Below are 17,525 nucleotides of genomic sequence, written 5' to 3'. Positions count from 1 at the left end.
GAACGGCAGCACAGAGAACTCGTAACGCTTCCCTGAAGGTGAAGCGGAGATACTTTCTGTGCTCTGGACGAATGGGAATGTGATATACGCGTCTGTGGGTACTGGGACCTTTCTTGTGACTGTCCTCGTCCGAGGGGCTTGCCAATGGCTTGACTTACTTTGCGCAGGGGCGCAGGGAGGGAGCAGAGCAGCCAACTGGAGGGAGTGCTGTAGGATCTCCTCCACAGCTGGACCAAATGTATGCCCAGGGGATAGCGGCGCGTCTAATAACGGTGCCATATCTGCATCAGGTACCCTAGCTTGTGACAGCCATAGCTGTCTGCGAGCTACTAGCAGGCTTGCCAGGCTTCGGCCTAGAGCTTGCCCTTGAAGGCTGGACATCTGGAGCAGTGTACTAGATATGAGGCGGTGCTCCGTGGCCACTGGCTCTGGGAGCAGGGTCTGCGTGAGCATGCCATCCATGTAAGTGGTGAGAATACTCACTGTGTTAGCTAGACAAGTCGCCTGTGCTTCCGCTGCATAAGCCCTCATTAGGTGTGTCTCTGTAACCCAGCACACTCAGTGCTGATGGCTGGTCGGTCCCAAGAGGAGCGTACTTCCTGCATGAAGTCAGGAAACTGTGGGAAGTGTTGCACCGCAGGAGCCACTGCCTGTGTCTGGAATACGGACCAGCGGGGCTCTGTCAGTGTTGTCCAGGGGATCTGCAAGAGGCTTGCAGTGTGCCCCATTAGTGCCAGCATAGAGCTGGGTAACGGTGGCAAACTAGACTCGGGGGGCGGGACCGAGTGCATAATCGCAGGAAGGGGCCTATCGGCAGCTCTGGTATAAATAGCTCAGTAATACCTACCCGATTGGCAGGGATATCCCATAGTCACGTTGGTGGTCGTCGTCTTCGAATTGACAGGGAACCACACGCTGTGCTCTTCGTGTGGCTGACACATCTGCTGATCACTAACTTATACAAAGGTAACAACGATTCATTATGCCTATTTTTACTGCGATGATGATCGTGTTTTGTTGAGTTGGGGGGATACGTCTGTTGTATGATAATGAGTGCTTTTTGCGTAAGACCCCCTCCCTCCCCAGGGACGAGCGTCCCGCTGAACAGTTTACAAATGTTGGCAAGCATGTCATTGCAAGTCCCAGCTACCGTAAAAACTACCATGATTTGGTACATTAGAAGAAAATTAATTTTCGCTGGAATCGTTCTTTGTGTAACATTAGGCTTAATTGTAATTGTGGAACAATAACCTGTCCCAAACATTGCGGAAGTTGTTTGAGGAAACGCTGAGGAATTATTTGACTGGCATTTCTAACATCTAGGGGTGTGTTCTCAGAGATTATTCTGCGCAGATTCTGTGCAGAATTTGACCAATTTAACCAATGGGTGCGTTCACGGAGATCATTCAAAGAGATCATTGGCTAAATTGGTAACAGATTCTGCACAGAATGATCTCCGTGAACGCACCCTAGTTATCTCCAGCTGCTTTGTCCCTCAGCCAATCGAATTACCGAGGCGGAATTTCCGTCCACAACATGAGTCAGTAGATACAGTAAGTACTGCAGAGTAACTTGTAACAAAGAGGAACAGAAGAGAAACAGAAAACATCAGCAATGGCAAACTCGGAAAAGCACGACTCAAAAGGTAATGAAATGCATTTCCCTTGTCTTGAGTATATCTCCTTTTTGGCTTGTTTGTAACTCGACAAGTCCAGACAGCAGTCACAAGTAGCCATGTATTGTCAAGTGAAGTTCTTTTGTAGGTCCGCAGGGAATGTTTTTATTGCCTGTTTGTAGTTAATAATAAAAATGTAGTTTTATCTGTGGTTTAGCGATTTCTGTAAAAATAAAAAAATTTAAATAATGCAAATAATGTATTTACTTTAATGTAGATCTATGCATATCATAATTGTAAAAACTAAAATAAGTTGTTAAAGTATATTGTGTACAGTCAAACGATTGTACCAAAACACAAATGGTAAATGCAGTCTCAAATGGTATCATATATGATAGCTAAAATAAAAAAGGGGACTATGTTGACAGTTGTATGTAATTTTTAAAATGTATTTGATATCATTTTCCCGATGGAAAGTAGACACATTGAAACTGTCACGTTAAATGTGTTAGGAAAGTTGGTCAAACCCATTTTAGTTGCTGTTTCTGTCGTTGTTACTAGTTGTCTTACTGTGAATCTGTATGAAAAGAAAGTAAAATAATCAGAAGCAACGATAAACTTCCTCATACAGATTTTCCATGATGTTGAGATAAAGAAAACACTTACCGGTACTTGATTTAATTAGTTATAGAGAAACTATCTAGTCAGAAGTTAAATGTGTAAATATATTAAAACTTTTTTTTTGCGGATATTTGAATTGATCAATGTTCTACTTCCTGGATTATTGCAGTTGTACACCAGCGTGTAAAACTAAACACACATCGGGCAATAGCTTTAGTTTTACAAACACAAAATAGAAGTGTTTAAAATTTAGAAATCTAGTAAAAAAAAATACATAAATAAAATCACAAAAGACTTCAATGCCACAATAATAATAATAATAATAATAATAATAATAATAATAATAATAATAAAAAAACCCGCACCAACTAGTCTTATGAACTAGTAATAACACAATATTTCAAGTTTATAACTTTTTTTTTGGATCGAATAACAAACAATATAAACGTGAACGCCATTTGTCTCAGTTTCAGCACTAAAACAATGTTTCTGTTTCTTTATTTTAAACTTCTGTCTGTAGGCTAACACAATCTCTTAAAAAGCTAAGGTACAAGAGAGAAGATTACAAATAAGTGTGTGTGTGTATGTATGTATGTGTGTGTGTGTATAATATACACAACAGATTTATATATATATCTGCCCCTCACATAGCTGCCCTAACCGTTTATCCACCATGGTCAAGTTCTTCAGCACTGTGTGTGAATGACTGAGTGAGAGAGAGAGAAGCAGAACCAGGGTTGGATACCGAAGAGTGAGTAAGCAAGTTGAAACCGCTGACTGCCGGGCGAGTAGCCAGAGTTAGTTTATTATTGAAGAAGATTAGTTCAGAGATTGTACACTGTCATGTGATGCTGATTGTACAGAGATTGTACAGTGTACGAAAGTTTTCGTACACTGTGTTGTATGTACGCTGTGCGCTACCATTGCTGGTAGAGTGTTGATGTGTAAATAAATCCTGTTCGCCTGCGGTGCGTATCAACTTCAACCTCCGTCTCGATCTCCTGCCTGTCACTCAGCAGCGAATGCATGCACCCACACAGCAGACGGCTACCCTGTTTTAAGCATTAATACCTTGCATTTTTCTAAACAAGGGATTGCTGTAACTAGCTTGTAATTTTACCAGAGGCAACACAGATAATCCAAACAAAGTCGTTTTTTTTCATTAGACAATGGTTAACCCAACACATTTGATTACATTAGTAAGCTCAAGTTATGTAATTTTGGCCAAATCACTGGAGCAAAACCTGGGTTGAAGTTTTTTTGGGAGTGGCCTTGAACATTCAGGGGGAGAAGATGAACACTTTCTCGCATATAACGAGGATGCAAACTCGCCTCAAGATCTGGCTTCTGCCTCCATCGCAGCTGCTCCCCTCCCTTCCTCAGTGTCATTTGAAACTCCGCCCAGACCATCCACATCATCAGCTTGAGCTCATTCCTGTAGTTTCTAGTGAGATGACACTTTCAATGCAGAAATTCACAATAAACAGACATGTGCAATTTATTTTTAATCAGTGAATAATTAAATTAAAATTGGGGCTACATTATACTGTGGATGTATACAAAATAAAAGTTTCTGGTTTTGTCTTAATTTAAAATGTGTTTTAATGTGTTAATGTGTTTTCCCCCAAATGACAGGTAGCCGTGTTATAAGCGATATAAATCACTTCGGGCCGTGTGGTTCCGATGATAGATACCACTTCTGGGGTGGTTAAAGGACCTTGGCTTACACCTCGGGCCTTCTTGCCACCCCAGGTGTGGTATATATTATGGGAACTGCACGGCCCATCGTGGTTTATACCTTTATATATATATATATATATAGTGCTACCCTATTTCTGCTAAGAAATAAATAAATACCCCATTATTATGCGGTTGTCGGGGTCCACAATTAAGAGACTGCGTTGTTTGTGTTTCGTCTTATAATGAATATTGGCATTTTTGTTCCTGAAATGATTTACAATGCACACAAGCCCGTGCTGATGTGGGCACCCCCTATAAGCTTTCATGTCCCCGCCTCCCTGCTGACGTTCCTACCGAAACCAAGCAAATAAAGCAGTCTAATTCATTGTGCTTAGCACAGCATGTTTTTTTTCCCCCAGAGCAGCCCTCTCTGGAGTCAGTCTTATCAAGAAAACCTCTAAGTTTTTCTTTGTCTTTTAGCCATCCATGCAATGTAGATTCTGCAACATTTATATCTTTTGAAACTTCTGCTTGAGTTTCACCTTTTCTTACTCTATCCATCGCATTGAGTTTCATTTTAATAGAGAAAGATTTTCATTTTTTGCTGTCTGCCATGCTTTGTACTGTATATCAGGAACGTTCACACAATGTTTGCAAGTCAAATTGCATTAGGGGAAATGAGAGCCACGACCTTATCGTGTTATAACCCACTCCGCACTGTAACAGGACGCATTATAACAGGGTAGCACTGTATTTATAGATCTCAAATTGTGAGAAAAAAACACTTGCATATAAAATGGATCATAATCAGTCTTTCCTTTCTTTCATTACAACTTGAAGAAAATGTTACAGAACTCGACTCCTTCTATAAGAGGTAAGAGAATCTTTATGTATTTTTTTTCTTAGTAATCAAATGCCGAGGGACTAACTTATGATCTAAATTAGAGAGGACTTAATATGCAAAACTGCTCATTTAATTATTTCCTCATAGTTTCAGTTCTCAGATAAACAGGGGAGAACTTGTCACCCAATTGTAGAAAAACAATTACGTAATACATTGGAATTGCTTCCAATTCACTTACCTTGTTCTTCAGCAAGTCATTCGAATCACAGCCACAGCCGTAATTAACAGTTGAGAAGTCAAATGGGGAAAAATCTGTTTTATAAGTCAGGTGGTAGAGGGTTTAACCAAATGTGGTGTTTGTGTTAGCTCTTCAACCCCAATTCCAAGTTCATTTCCTAACATTACTTATTTTTTTTTTCTTTTCTTCAGATTATTTGATTGTCTCGTTCAAATATCTGTGTAGAGTACCTATTTAACACCCAGAACTGGTTATAATTGCTAAACAAATAGTCCCCTTTTATTTTGTACACTAAGTACTATAGTGCATTGAGTGTATTGTATTGCTTTGCAGCTCTGATATTTTTGACCCTTTGGAAGAATACAAGATGACCCACAAGCGTCGAGGTATCGCTTTAATCTTTAACCAGGAGATGTTCTTCTGGTACCTGGCCATGCCAAGCAGACAGGGCACAAATGCTGATAAGGAAAATCTTGTAAGAAGGTAAGCATTTGGTATATAGTGTTGTGTAAATGAATTATTTGGTGTGATTAAAGTTCTACCTTGGTGTTGAAGCACAGTAATGCCCCGGGGAATGTGGCAAACCTCTTTCTTCTTGGGTCCTGTTTCCATTTGATATAAGTACTGCTTTTTAAATTAGATTTTGATGTTACACTGAATGGCTACATAAACCGTGGTGGATGTAAAATCTAAATTAAATCTGTACATTTCTCAATTATGCAAATATACAAAAGGCTTTTAAATATTATAAAATAAATCCAGAAATGACTCGTAAAGAATGCATTTTAATACATGAAACAATGTTAGTGTCGGAAGCTTGCATTCAGATGTGACCATTTAGCCCATAATTTTTCCTTGGCTTACACCGCTTTTCTTGGGTTACCCTGTGGACCATTGCAGGCCACCTCTGAACACAGAGAAGCTGACAAAGTAAGGTAGAGATGGGGTTGAGGATGGTTTTTAATGATGCATTGACGGGCATCGTAACACGAGTTGTCTGGCTGAAACTTTGCTTTGTATTTGTAGTTAGTCGTCAGATAGCTAGAAAATAAAAGCACAGTGCTGTACATTAATCAAAACCAATTTCTCTAACTGGAAATTAAATGGAATATAATGCTGTGCTAGGACAATAACCTCACGGTATAATTATGTTAATGTTAACTGTTAACAATTCCACAAACGTTTATGTAAATCACAGTGCATTGCCTAAACTAGACATGAGAGAAGAGACATCAAATCATACATTTTACTCCTGTCTTGAACAGATTAGGAGATCTAGGCTTTGATGTGAGGGCATATGATAACCTTAAAGCTGCTGAGGTGATGGAATTAATTCATGAAGGTAAGTGCTTGACAAAAAAAGAATGTTATGTTGGTTGTTGTTTCTACAGAAACAGCTAGAGCTAAGGTTTCATTGATTAACATCAGGTCTAATAGATTTTTTTTTTTTTTTTAAACACAGCAACATTTGTTATTCTTGTTAAACTAAAGATATTCCAAGAGCATGCTCTGTTTATCCTTAGATGTGTTCAGTTTGTCTTGTGCTGCATTATGTTCCGGAAACATTTTTCAGTGGACCGTGTAATATATGACTAATAGTAAACCCAACATAATTGTAGTGACACAGTTTGATCATCAGAAATTCTTGTTACCAACACTCTTTTTTTTTTTTTTTTTCCCCCCACGGCATGCCCCAAGAGCTGTTATATTTATATTTAAATTTGAACGTGTAAGACATTTGTTAATCACATTTGTACTTTCCACAGATAGGAACTACTTATTGAACTATGTGTTATACAAGTACCCAACCCATAACAAATATTACTTCAATATGTTCTGTATTACCATGGCAACAGACTCCTAAACTGGAAAAAAGAAATCCTGACATTAGTTACGTACATACGTATGAACGTGACTAGTATTGTTTTCATATTGGACTCCTTCCTTCGTCCTCACCTTCAGTGTGTGGTGCCTGTGCTGATTAATGTCAAAAGCCACCATATTTCACTAATTACAACAAGCACTGTAAGCAGACAGTAATAGGCTACATTCAAAACAATGATATGGATGATTTGAAAAAACGAGGTTCACACCAATAACAAGAATTTTAAACGTTTTTAAAAGAACATGAAAATGAAAATACAAGAAAAACACTTACTCACATAAACCTCACAAACCTGGACAAACACCTTTCAAATTTCATCAGGGGGGATGACTTTGACTAAGTTCTCTGCAAAGCATCCTTAGCAGCGTTACACAGATATAACTATGAATGCAGCATTTTCCAGAGCAGCCCGTCACAGTTTACACAAACAGAAGAAACTGTCTCAGCCAAACATAAAACAGCACTATAACAGAACTATATAAAGTATGGGTCACAATATATTACCACACAAACACGTCTCTCGTTGGTTTTGAAAACCAACTCGGGACATATTATTGTGTGGTAATATGGTGTGACCCATGTTGTTATTTTATTTATAATATGGCTACCATATTGTGGTCATGAGATGTTTTTGATTGTTAGATAATCGACACCAATCACTCCAGGCTTAGTTCACTGCTGTATTATCGGTCATTGTCAAGTTATGGATGTGATACAATAGAAATTAATAATAAAACTGTTTTTTGGCAGTCATGTGACAAATCCAGTGTTACCACGTCTTTCAATAGAAACCATTTTAGATACTTTCCAGACTTTTTTTTTAATATGAAAATCAGACATGGGCAGAATTTCCTGTGTGTTGTACATGTTTGTTTTTTGGACTTCAACATCCATCTCTCAAATGTTTTTTAAGCATTTGAAGTCACTGTTCATGGTGCCATGGTGTAATGCATTAAGTTGTGCCATGGGAAATGCTTTGTTTTTCTAAACTAACAATATCTAGTTTTGGATTATAATACAAAAATGTTCCTATAGGCATATGGGAACCTGCTCAAAAAAAGAGTGCTAGCCATAGTAAAGCTGTGCTGCTCGATTTGCCATAGTAAAGCTCTGCAGGGCAGGAGTGTTTAAAGTATGGTAACTAACTCCTCCAATGTTACAGTGGCCACATCCAATCATGCAGACGCAGACTGTTTCCTTTGCGTTTTCTTGAGCCACGGTGAAAACGATCATGTGTTTGCCTACGATGCAAAAATCCAAATCCAGGATCTCACTGGCATGTTCAAAGGAGACAAATGCCAAAGCTTGGTAGGGAAGCCAAAGATCTTCATAATTCAGGTAAGAATCCAAAAGGTGTGTAAATATTTAAACGTAGTTCTTTACTGAATTGTGCTTACGAGTGCCGAAGACATGTGTAAACGATGTTCATAAATGATCTGCTTAACTGTTTACAAATGAATGTGATCCGCAGTACAAGTGTGGAATTTATGGATCCTCTAACTCAAAGGGCTAAAAGTGTATTTAATAAAGCTCACTACACCAGGAAAGTAATGTTTATTTGCCAATCTTAGATAGTAATAGTAATCCCTAAATGCTTACCCAGAACTCTAATAAATATAATATCATAAAAAATCAAGTATTATAACCCAGCTCCCCCTTACTGCATAGAGGAGAATAGTTATATATATATAAAAAAAAAAAAAAAAAACTATAGGTCAGCAACAAATCAGATTGACATGTGAGGGTTGAAAGAGTGACACAAGCGGTTCTGCTGCCTTGATGTGCAGGCTTGCCGCGGGGAGAAGCACGATGAGCCTGTGATGCCCATGGACGTGGTCGACGCTGTGGACCAGGTGAACACAGTGGTAGTGGACGCTGGAGCCATATACACACTCCCTGCCGGAGCTGACTTCATCATGTGCTACTCTGTGGCTGAAGGTAAGTGCATGGACAGCACAGCAGGAGTAGCCAGCTGATACTTCTTAACACTGCATGACTTTTTGAAAGTGGAAGTTTGAGACAGATATCAGAATTATGTTTTGTAAACAACACTTTTTTTTTTTTTGTTTTATTTTGTTTACCACAGGGTACTATTCTCATCGCGAAACCGTCAGAGGCTCCTGGTACATTCAGGACCTCTGTGAATTGATGCAGAGGTACGGCTCCACATTGGAATTCACAGAGCTCCTGACTCTGGTCAACAGGAAAGTCTCAACCAGGAGTGTTGCAAACTGTGCTGATCGTACCGCCATCGGGAAAAAACAGGTCCCCTGCTTTGCCTCTATGCTCACGAAGAAGCTGTACCTCAGATCAAAAAACAAGTGAATTGTTCAGGGGACCAAACTGCACCAATCAAGGTTTTAATTTTTATATTGTGTCACTAGTGAACTGGAATTCTGGGATTGGTATTGAAGCTAGGAAATAGAGAAGTTATCTTAAATTTAATTTACTCCTGACCCCCACTTACAAAAACTGTTGATCCCATTCCATCCTGTGTGACTTCTAAACCCAACATTGTTCTCCCAAACCTTACAGCTGTATTGGGTCCGTCCAGACCTAACCTCTCAGTGTGACTGAACGTTTTAAATTGGCTGCAATGCTTGGGAGATGGAGGTTGTGCCTTAATGGTTCGTTCAGTGTTGTACACTAGGAGGGAGTCCTTACGAATAACTTTTATTAATAATATTTGAAATCTTTCCCTTTTTTAATGTTAAAAATGTAATGTCTTTTGTGGGCATCTGTTTGCCCCAACACAACCCCACCTACTTTCTGCTGACAAACAATGGCTGTACTTTTTTTTTATCAGGTAGCTGTATGGCCTTTTTAGGATAAAAAGGGATTTTTTAGTATTTTCTTTCTTTTAATTTTTTTTTTATTAAGCGGTTTACAATTTCACAAGTTGACCAGTTTTTGAAAGCTGTATTTTTTTCTACCTACAAGAATATATTCCTAGTAAACATCTTATCTTCTCAAATTGTTGAAGGAGTTTGTCATCTGCTTTTTGTGTGTTATGATTCAGTGTAAAAATCAGAGCTATTAAAAACTTTAATACACTACATACACTCAAATTGAATCAGTAACTTTCACTTCGCAACAATAAATCAGACATGTATGGTGGCTTATTTAAGGACAAGATGGAAATGAATTTAAAATGTGTTAGGTCAAAGTATCAAATATCTTATTTCAAACTTGGATAAAATGATCTTATGACACACATTTTATATACAGTATTCCATGTCCTCATATGAGCCACCAGAAATGAAATCAATTAACTAAAATCACTTGCCCAAACTACCTCTGCCTTACTTCTGTTGGATAATGTATTATCTATGGGTTTTTCCACTATACAGTCAGGGGATAGCTACGGATGTATTTTATAAACTGTTGTTAAATGATCTGCATGCATTCTGTTTGTAATGTTGTGGACAATGGGAGAAAATGTAAAAATATAATGTGAACTGCTGGGTAGTTAATATGGGGAATAAAAAAGGAATTTGCAAATTTAATTGTCTCTAATGAAAATTATTTTAGTGTTAAAAACATCTAATATTGTATTTGCCAAAAACTGACCAGGGTTTTTAATTTTCAAAAATTGCTTTTATTCATAGAACACTTTCACAGAAAAAAAAAAAGCATCACAAAACCTCATCACTCTTTCCCTTCAATTTGCTGAATCGGCTGCTGTAACTCGAGTGGTTCCCGAAGGCGTTTCAGACCTTGTTCAACCTGAAAAAGAAAGATAACTTGTTCAAGTAGTAGCAGAAAAACAAAACAAAGATGTATACAAATGAGTAGTCCATAGTTACCTACACAAAATGTATATGAAAATAATAATAAAATCACAAAGTAATTATAGTGGTACGACAATAAAGACATCAAGATCTCTTCCTTGTGAGGGAAATCAGGAACAGTTGAATTAACTGATCAGAAGGGACCAAATATTTGAGTCTGCTTTTTTATCCCCTGCTGGGGTTGTGTTTCTGTAAGATAAGAAAAACAGTGGAGGTGTCCGTCCGTACATACATACAGGAATTGGGCAATAAAGAGGTGTGATCATACATGTACTTACAGTCACTGTAGGTCTTTGCTTTATACTTTTATACCGATAATTTTGTGTTTACTGCTGTGGCAGGGGAATTCATGTTGCCAACGTACCTCATTTATTTTTTTTATTAAATACCAATCTATTCTAGGACTTACTGGCTTGTGAGAGCAGGTGACCAATTTACTACAGGTTTTACTGTACCTATAAAACCTAGTGAGCAACACATTTATGTTTTTAAATTGTGTTTGATTCAATTCCCTTATCAATCTGTTCTCCTTAAGCAGAAATAAAGTATAATGTTACCAGTTTCTTTCTCTCTTTTAAAAAATAAAAATATTTATATTTCTGCACCCCACATGGATTACTTGACTAGTACACCCAAGAACATGTGCACATCATTTCAAAAATTGCTATCTGGTTGCTATCTCAATTTGTATCTACATACAAGTAACAGCCATTGGTATTCCCTCCTTATAAACTAAACTTACATATACTGAAGTCTGTGTGTGTGTGTAACTATTGAACCTTCACAGCACTTTATTAGCAATTTACAGAACTGTATTTACTCCTTAATAAGAGGACTTTGTTTAAGACACTTTTTTGTTTTGTTTAGATAGGCAAGGTCAAGAAAATGTATAATGCAAAACCTTATTTTGCAACAAAATACAGACTTTGTTGATACGATACTGTACCATAGTCAACTCCTCCCTTAGCTTGTTGTACTTCTCAACGTCAAAACGCTGTCTCTTGGCTCCTCGGTAGAAGTAATGCAAGAACTGTCGGTCTTTACTGTCTGGGTAAACATAGTCCTATTAAACAGAACCAGAGGAGAGATAGGAAGAAGACAGTTCATTAAATAGGCACTTTACTGAGAACTGTCTTGTTAATTTAAGAGCAGATAGATATGACTAATTTAAAGCCCACTGTAGACCAACATTTTATATGCTGGATAAACTACTTCAGTTCCATAAAACCATCAGTTATGTTTTGAAAGTATACAGCAGTGACAAGACTTCCATCACTTTTTACATTTATAAAAATAGTTATTGTAATTGCCTATTGCTGAAAATATTCTCTCTGTACAGTATGTTCCCAGTATAACAACAATTGGAAGAAAGACAATCCCTGTTTTGCTTCCCTTGCAATAACACATATAACCTCCTACTGCTGCAAGCAACAGCAGATGCATGCCTATTTGGATCAGAGAGACTTTGGAAAGCAGGTTTCAAGGGGATCAGGAAGTTTTTGTCTTGAACAAAATCGCAACACTGCCAAGCTGAAAAACGATTACATAGAAGGTTGTTTTTTTATACTAATAAGGTTAGAAATTATTTATTACCTGTTTTGTGAGGACAAAGTAGGAGTAAAAGCCAATGGCACTCCCGTATGTGATGAAGTAGGTGACAGGTTCCATGATATCCCAGGAGTAAACCCACCAGGTGAGCCAGGAAAGGGCTCCTCCCTGAACAGACAGAATAGCCAATCCAGCCCACAGCAGTCTCGTTGTCCTTGCCTCAGCTTGACGAATTAACCGACCTTTTACCTGTCAGAACACCACCACAGCAGGAATTACATTGATAGTAAAGGAACAGCTCTGTGCAAAACAAGTGATTCAACAGTGCTATTTAACCCCTCCTGCTTAAAGAAATACCAAGCGATCCTATAAGGTAAGGGGGGTGGGGTGGGGGGCTGGATAGTATGGTATTTTCTGTGCCCATTGGTAAACACAAGGTCAGGTTAGTTTGTTGTGCTATTAAGATATTATGGTGTTTATTTCAGAGAGTACCAGGACAGTGCAGTCCCCTAACACTCAGGAATATGTACCTCTTCTAAAGGGTGCAGCTGCTGTTTTATATCAGCCAGCTTATCCAGGAGCTCCCTCTCCTTGAGCAGCTGATGAGTGGGCAGGTGCAGAGCCACATGCAGACTATGGACAACGGCCTTCACATCTTCCATTTGTGTGACATGCTCCCTGCTCACCTTCTCTGTTCAACAGGATATAGACAAATACAGCGAATACAGATCTTTATTTCAAGTCAATCTATGCACTACATTTCTCAGAGTATCGTTCAGCCGTCAGACTGGGGCCCAGAAAGGGTCAGTTGCATAGTACCTCCTATTACATCATGAATGCAGGTGAGACTCAACCTTTTCACACAAGATAACATCAGTGCAGAAGATGTTTTACAACATTTTACAGTAGGTAACATTACACCGTTCTTTGGGGGTTTAGATTAGCCATGCAATTGTTTTTTTTTGTGATCACAAAAAAACAAACCCATTCATCCTTAGTTCTTGAAAAGGGAATGTGCAAAATTGATTATTTAGCTCCCTTTTACCAAGTTCTTTTGATCCAGGACATTTCCCACAGTGATGGCAATGATGGAAAATGTTGGAATCTATGCACTGGAGACTTTATCCACGGAGCAGGGATAACTCACGTGGAGGCAATGCGTCTCATGCCTGCCCTTGAGGGTCACCAATTCAGTCAGCTATCCTATCCTAATTGTGCCGCAGTCATTACTCTTTTTATATATTACATGTGATCCAAAGGCACTCCAGAGGTAAAATTGTTAGTGCATTAACCCACTGCACAATAAAGCCTGGGTTTTGCACACCAACCAATGCTAAATGTTGTAATTCATGCAATAACCTTAAAGACATTTTTTAATTGCTAACATAGTAGGTAGAAATATTAAATAAAAACGTGCTAAAATGTGTGAAAAAAATAAAGAGATTACCTCTAACTGGAGGATGCACATTATAGGCGATGTCATTGATAAGCAGCTGGAAGTTGTTCATCAGCAAAATGTCCATGGGTGTAGTAACAGATACTTGTACACCATCTGTGGGAAAATATTTTAATAAAAAAATAGTAGTCTGCATGTCACTTCTTAGAGAACGGCGGAAATATTTTGGACAGGTATTACAACTTATATACTGCTTTATATGCCAAGAAAAGGCGAGATGTTTTACTCAAGTAATACAATGTTCTGCATATAAGGAGGCTGTGTGGTTCAGTGGTTAAAGAAAAGGGCTTGCAACCAGGATGTCCTTGGATAAAGGCATCTGCTAAATAAACAAATAATAATAATAATAATAATAATAATAATAATAATAATAATAATAATAATAATAATAATAATACAGACAGAACCAAGTCACTTACTGTATTGAAAGCTTGGGACCAAGTCTTCTATCTGGTGTTGGCCAGAGCTCTAACTATCTCTTATCTACAAGAGATCTATTTCTCTCAGTGCGAGTTCACTACAGTGCTCCATAAGCAATTTGCTGCGGGTTGACAGTGGATAGCTGCATGCTAGCGGCCCATAAAGGACAAATGCCTCCCCTGAGGGGGAACATTACCTAAACTTAATTTCAGTTTTACTGATTTTATGAGTTAAGGATGATGTTAAAATGTACTGAAACTGCTGGTGGCATCTATATACAGTATCTCCCTTCTGTCAATTATGACAAAGTATGCCATCGGGAAGTGTATATAAGGACATCACCTGTGCTCAATATGGTTGCACGGTCAACCCCTTTGTCCTCATCCCTGATGTCTTGAAGGAAGTCTCCCACAGTCATCAGCATTGGCCTGATTGAGAACCGACACCTTTCTCTCCATGAGGGGAGTGGCAGAGAGATCATTGGGAGGCCATGTCTGTATTCCACCATGATATCTGAAAAAAAAAAAAAACAGGGCAGATTTAATAAAAATAAAAATGACTGGTCAGTTTGACTATATAACAATAAAGATGGTCTACATTATATAATTATCTAAAGATGATTCTTTTAAAAGGCTGTGCTACACTATTGTCAAATGTGTGTATGACAGAAAGACAATGATTCTTGGTGGTAAATCTCCCTCCCAACCTGTGAGGGCGTTAAGTAACGGGAACAGAGTACCCTGGACTGCTTGGCCTGACAAGGGGCAGAGCTTCGGTACACTAACTCATTGACCTGGAAAGGAAATTATGTGGCAGCCACAGACTGGAGGAGCGGCTACAATCGTTTACCAAGGGGTCATGAGTGACGGTATAAATAGGGGTCGAAGCGAAGTAATCAGTTCCTTCGTTTTTTGGTTAATATAAAGTGACCTGGAAGGACCTGTGTTGTTGTGAAAAATCGTGAGTGTTTGTTTTGTACTGTCTATTTGTTACTTGTTATCACTAGACAGCTATCGCTTTCCGGAGCTGTCACCAGTGGCCAGCACAAACCTGGAATAGTACTGCGCTCGTATCACAATAAACTGTATTTGTACCACAATCACTAATTCACACACTAATAGGACTTGTGTATGTGTTTTGTGTTTAATGTGGGGGATACAGTAACGGGACTATTATTTCGGGACCAGCTTGGGGATTATAAATGCAAGTAATACACACCGCTGTATTACTTACCAGCATTATTATTTACTGTTTGTTTTGCCGTCAGGCACTGGACAAAACAAATAAAAACAAGCCTTTGCATCTGGATTACAATAGCCTGTCTGTTCTTTGATCACCTGCACCTGCACACTATTAACCATTTTCCCACAGTGTGTTTATAGCCACACCATGAATCTCCCAATTCCATCCACTTGACTCTCTGTCTTTACAGTCACCTGAACTACAGTAAGTGGCCACTTGCTCTTACTTATTCAACACAAGTAAAAAACAGACACCTTGAGTAAGCAGCCATCAGTCTTAACCTGCCACAAATGCTGACTGGGTAATTCTGTTACAACAAAATGTCACTTCAATGAAGAGTGGGTCATTCATATTCAGAATACCATCCCCAAGCACAGCATTAAAAGGTCAGGTTTACCTAGATAATGTATTTGATGGTCCTTTTAATTCCATCATATTTAACAAATGGCAGCCAAGGAGTTCCCACTGAAGCTGCATGATAAACTCTTACCATTCGAGAGAGCCTGTGTACTGTACAAGACTGCTTTGTAGGGTCCCCAGTGAATGAGCTGTCTCGAGCATTTTACCTAGAAGACAACAAAACACCAAACATTGTCATTCCACCTTGTGCATTATAGAAACAATTTAAACAACAATAGGATCAGCTAATGGGAGCTTCTTTAAATTTCAGATTATAAATCCATCGTTTATACAACAAAACTTAAACCGATTCCATGCCAGTAACTTACAAGTACTGTACACCCATTTCTCTTCCCTGCTTATTACGTTTCATTGTAACATTTTAGCTGGCCTTTCAAATTGTCTGCACAAACTGTAAATCTTTCAAAAGGAGCAAATCATTGAAACAGTGTAGGGCAATTACACATGCTGAATAAAACTGCAAAAAGGTGCTAGACTTCCAGTACATTTCAAGTAATTACTTTCACAATGGCTCAGGGCACCTTCTGGAGGAAATCTCTACTTCACAGCAACAAAGCTACATTTGCATTTTGCACAGAGTGGTTGCTGTCTGGCAGTTACACTTTGTTCCACCAGTCTAATTAATTAAGTATATTTTACAGCATTGTATTACTGTTAGAAGTTAATTGTGGTGTTTTTTTGCATGTTTAAGTGATATTTAACGTAAAATACTTTTTTTATTTCACATCAGTCAATATGCATTACACCATTATTATGACACAACCACTGTTGGAGGGCAGTGTATCTAGATACATACAATAGATAGACAGAAAACAAAAATAAAAATAATTTTCGAACACTTGTATGGAGATAAATGTTATAATTAAGACTACAACTTTAATTACAGGATCATTTTAATGCAATCAAGCAATAGAACACGACTAATACAGTATATGAATGTCTGAATCGAATCATCAACAAAATATATTCAGTCAATGGTCGAGCGACAGCAAGAGGCTTTTCCGTAATCGACCCATGATTAAACCAAACCCTGTACAGCAAGCTGGAACCAAAAAACTCATTACTGCAATCAGCCATACTGAGTGTAATGGGTGTGCTACTGCAGTGCCTATATTGTTCCCACACAGTCATTCTCCTAATTGTAAACATTGCAAAGGGTAAGACCAACTATAGTTCCAGTATTTTAATGCAAGGGTGGAAATAAGAATCCTTTTGCATAACTGTGTTAATACAAGCTGGATAAGCCATAGTGTCTAGGTAACAAGCTGAGGTGTGTTCTTAATCACAGTAAAACCAGGAATGGATCAAACTGCTATGTAATGGGTGTCTTATTTTCATCCCTGTAATGCTTAAAATTAAATAGAATACTAATAAAGTATGTAGGTTTATATGGCCTTTGTTAATGCTCTTTAAAATAAATATCACTTTGAAATGTATTGGTGCCCTAAATCTACACTAAAACATGCACAACAACAAATGTCCATGTGTAGCTTCATGCTAATTCTTCTTCTTTTGGATTGCCACCATGTTGTATTCCAATACCCAAAACACTGCTTGTCATATAAGCAAATACATTCTCCCAATTTGCTTGAGAAAAAATAAATTCCATGACCATCGTGGTCTGGCACCAAATCAGAAACAGGCGATTAAAAGAGCAGAGCACAATACATGCCTTGGCTGACTATTTACATCTGGGAGGAAGCCTGCCAGACAGGCAGGGATCTTTTTATGCATGGGTGTGGTGTTCGATCAATGGATTAATAGC

General features: G+C 38.3%; 2 protein-coding genes across 3 annotated transcripts in view; one reads left to right on the top strand and one right to left on the bottom strand.

Moving 5' to 3' along the window:
• The first annotated feature begins 870 nt into the window (after positions 1-870).
• Positions 871-10,389, top strand: LOC117409471 (caspase-6-like). Of its 2 annotated transcripts, XM_059001909.1 has the most exons (8): positions 871-966; positions 1,500-1,645; positions 4,757-4,790; positions 5,332-5,481; positions 6,264-6,340; positions 8,046-8,221; positions 8,671-8,821; positions 8,970-10,389. In XM_059001909.1, the coding sequence occupies exons 2-8, from the start codon at positions 1,615-1,617 to the stop codon at positions 9,206-9,208; spliced, it is 858 nt and encodes a 285-aa protein (XP_058857892.1). In that variant the 5' UTR covers positions 871-966; positions 1,500-1,614; the 3' UTR covers positions 9,209-10,389. The 2 variants fall into 2 exon arrangements, with proteins under 2 accessions (XP_058857892.1, XP_058857884.1); XM_059001901.1 differs by lacking the exon at positions 871-966 and having other exon boundaries at positions 1,441-1,645.
• A 69-nt stretch (positions 10,390-10,458) lies between these two features.
• Positions 10,459-17,525, bottom strand: part of LOC117409470 (calcium uniporter protein, mitochondrial-like) — a 50,599-nt gene continuing 43,532 nt past the window's right edge. The window contains exons 2-8 of the mRNA XM_034015582.3: positions 15,831-15,906; positions 14,441-14,611; positions 13,670-13,774; positions 12,753-12,913; positions 12,268-12,471; positions 11,621-11,737; positions 10,459-10,609 (exon numbers count right to left, since the gene is read on the bottom strand). Coding sequence (XP_033871473.3) covers positions 10,532-10,609; positions 11,621-11,737; positions 12,268-12,471; positions 12,753-12,913; positions 13,670-13,774; positions 14,441-14,611; positions 15,831-15,906 — 912 coding nt within the window. The 3' untranslated portion in view covers positions 10,459-10,531. The remainder of the gene's footprint in view (positions 10,610-11,620; positions 11,738-12,267; positions 12,472-12,752; positions 12,914-13,669; positions 13,775-14,440; positions 14,612-15,830; positions 15,907-17,525) is intronic.

Source organism: Acipenser ruthenus, chromosome 2, assembly GCF_902713425.1.
Source record: "Acipenser ruthenus chromosome 2, fAciRut3.2 maternal haplotype, whole genome shotgun sequence".
Lineage (NCBI taxonomy): Eukaryota > Metazoa > Chordata > Actinopteri > Acipenseriformes > Acipenseridae > Acipenser > Acipenser ruthenus.
Note: the sequence above shows the minus strand (reverse complement) of the source record. Positions and strands in the feature narration are given on the sequence as shown.

Excerpts from the sequence above, each read along its gene's own strand:
- LOC117409471 (XM_059001909.1), top strand. The coding sequence starts at position 1,615 with ATGGCAAACTCGGAAAAGCACGACTCAAAAG. Across the intron at positions 4,791-5,331 it reads CTCGACTCCTTCTATAAGAG|CTCTGATATTTTTGACCCTT; the intron begins GTAAGAGAATCT and ends ATTGCTTTGCAG. Across the intron at positions 8,822-8,969 it reads GTGCTACTCTGTGGCTGAAG|GGTACTATTCTCATCGCGAA; the intron begins GTAAGTGCATGG and ends TGTTTACCACAG.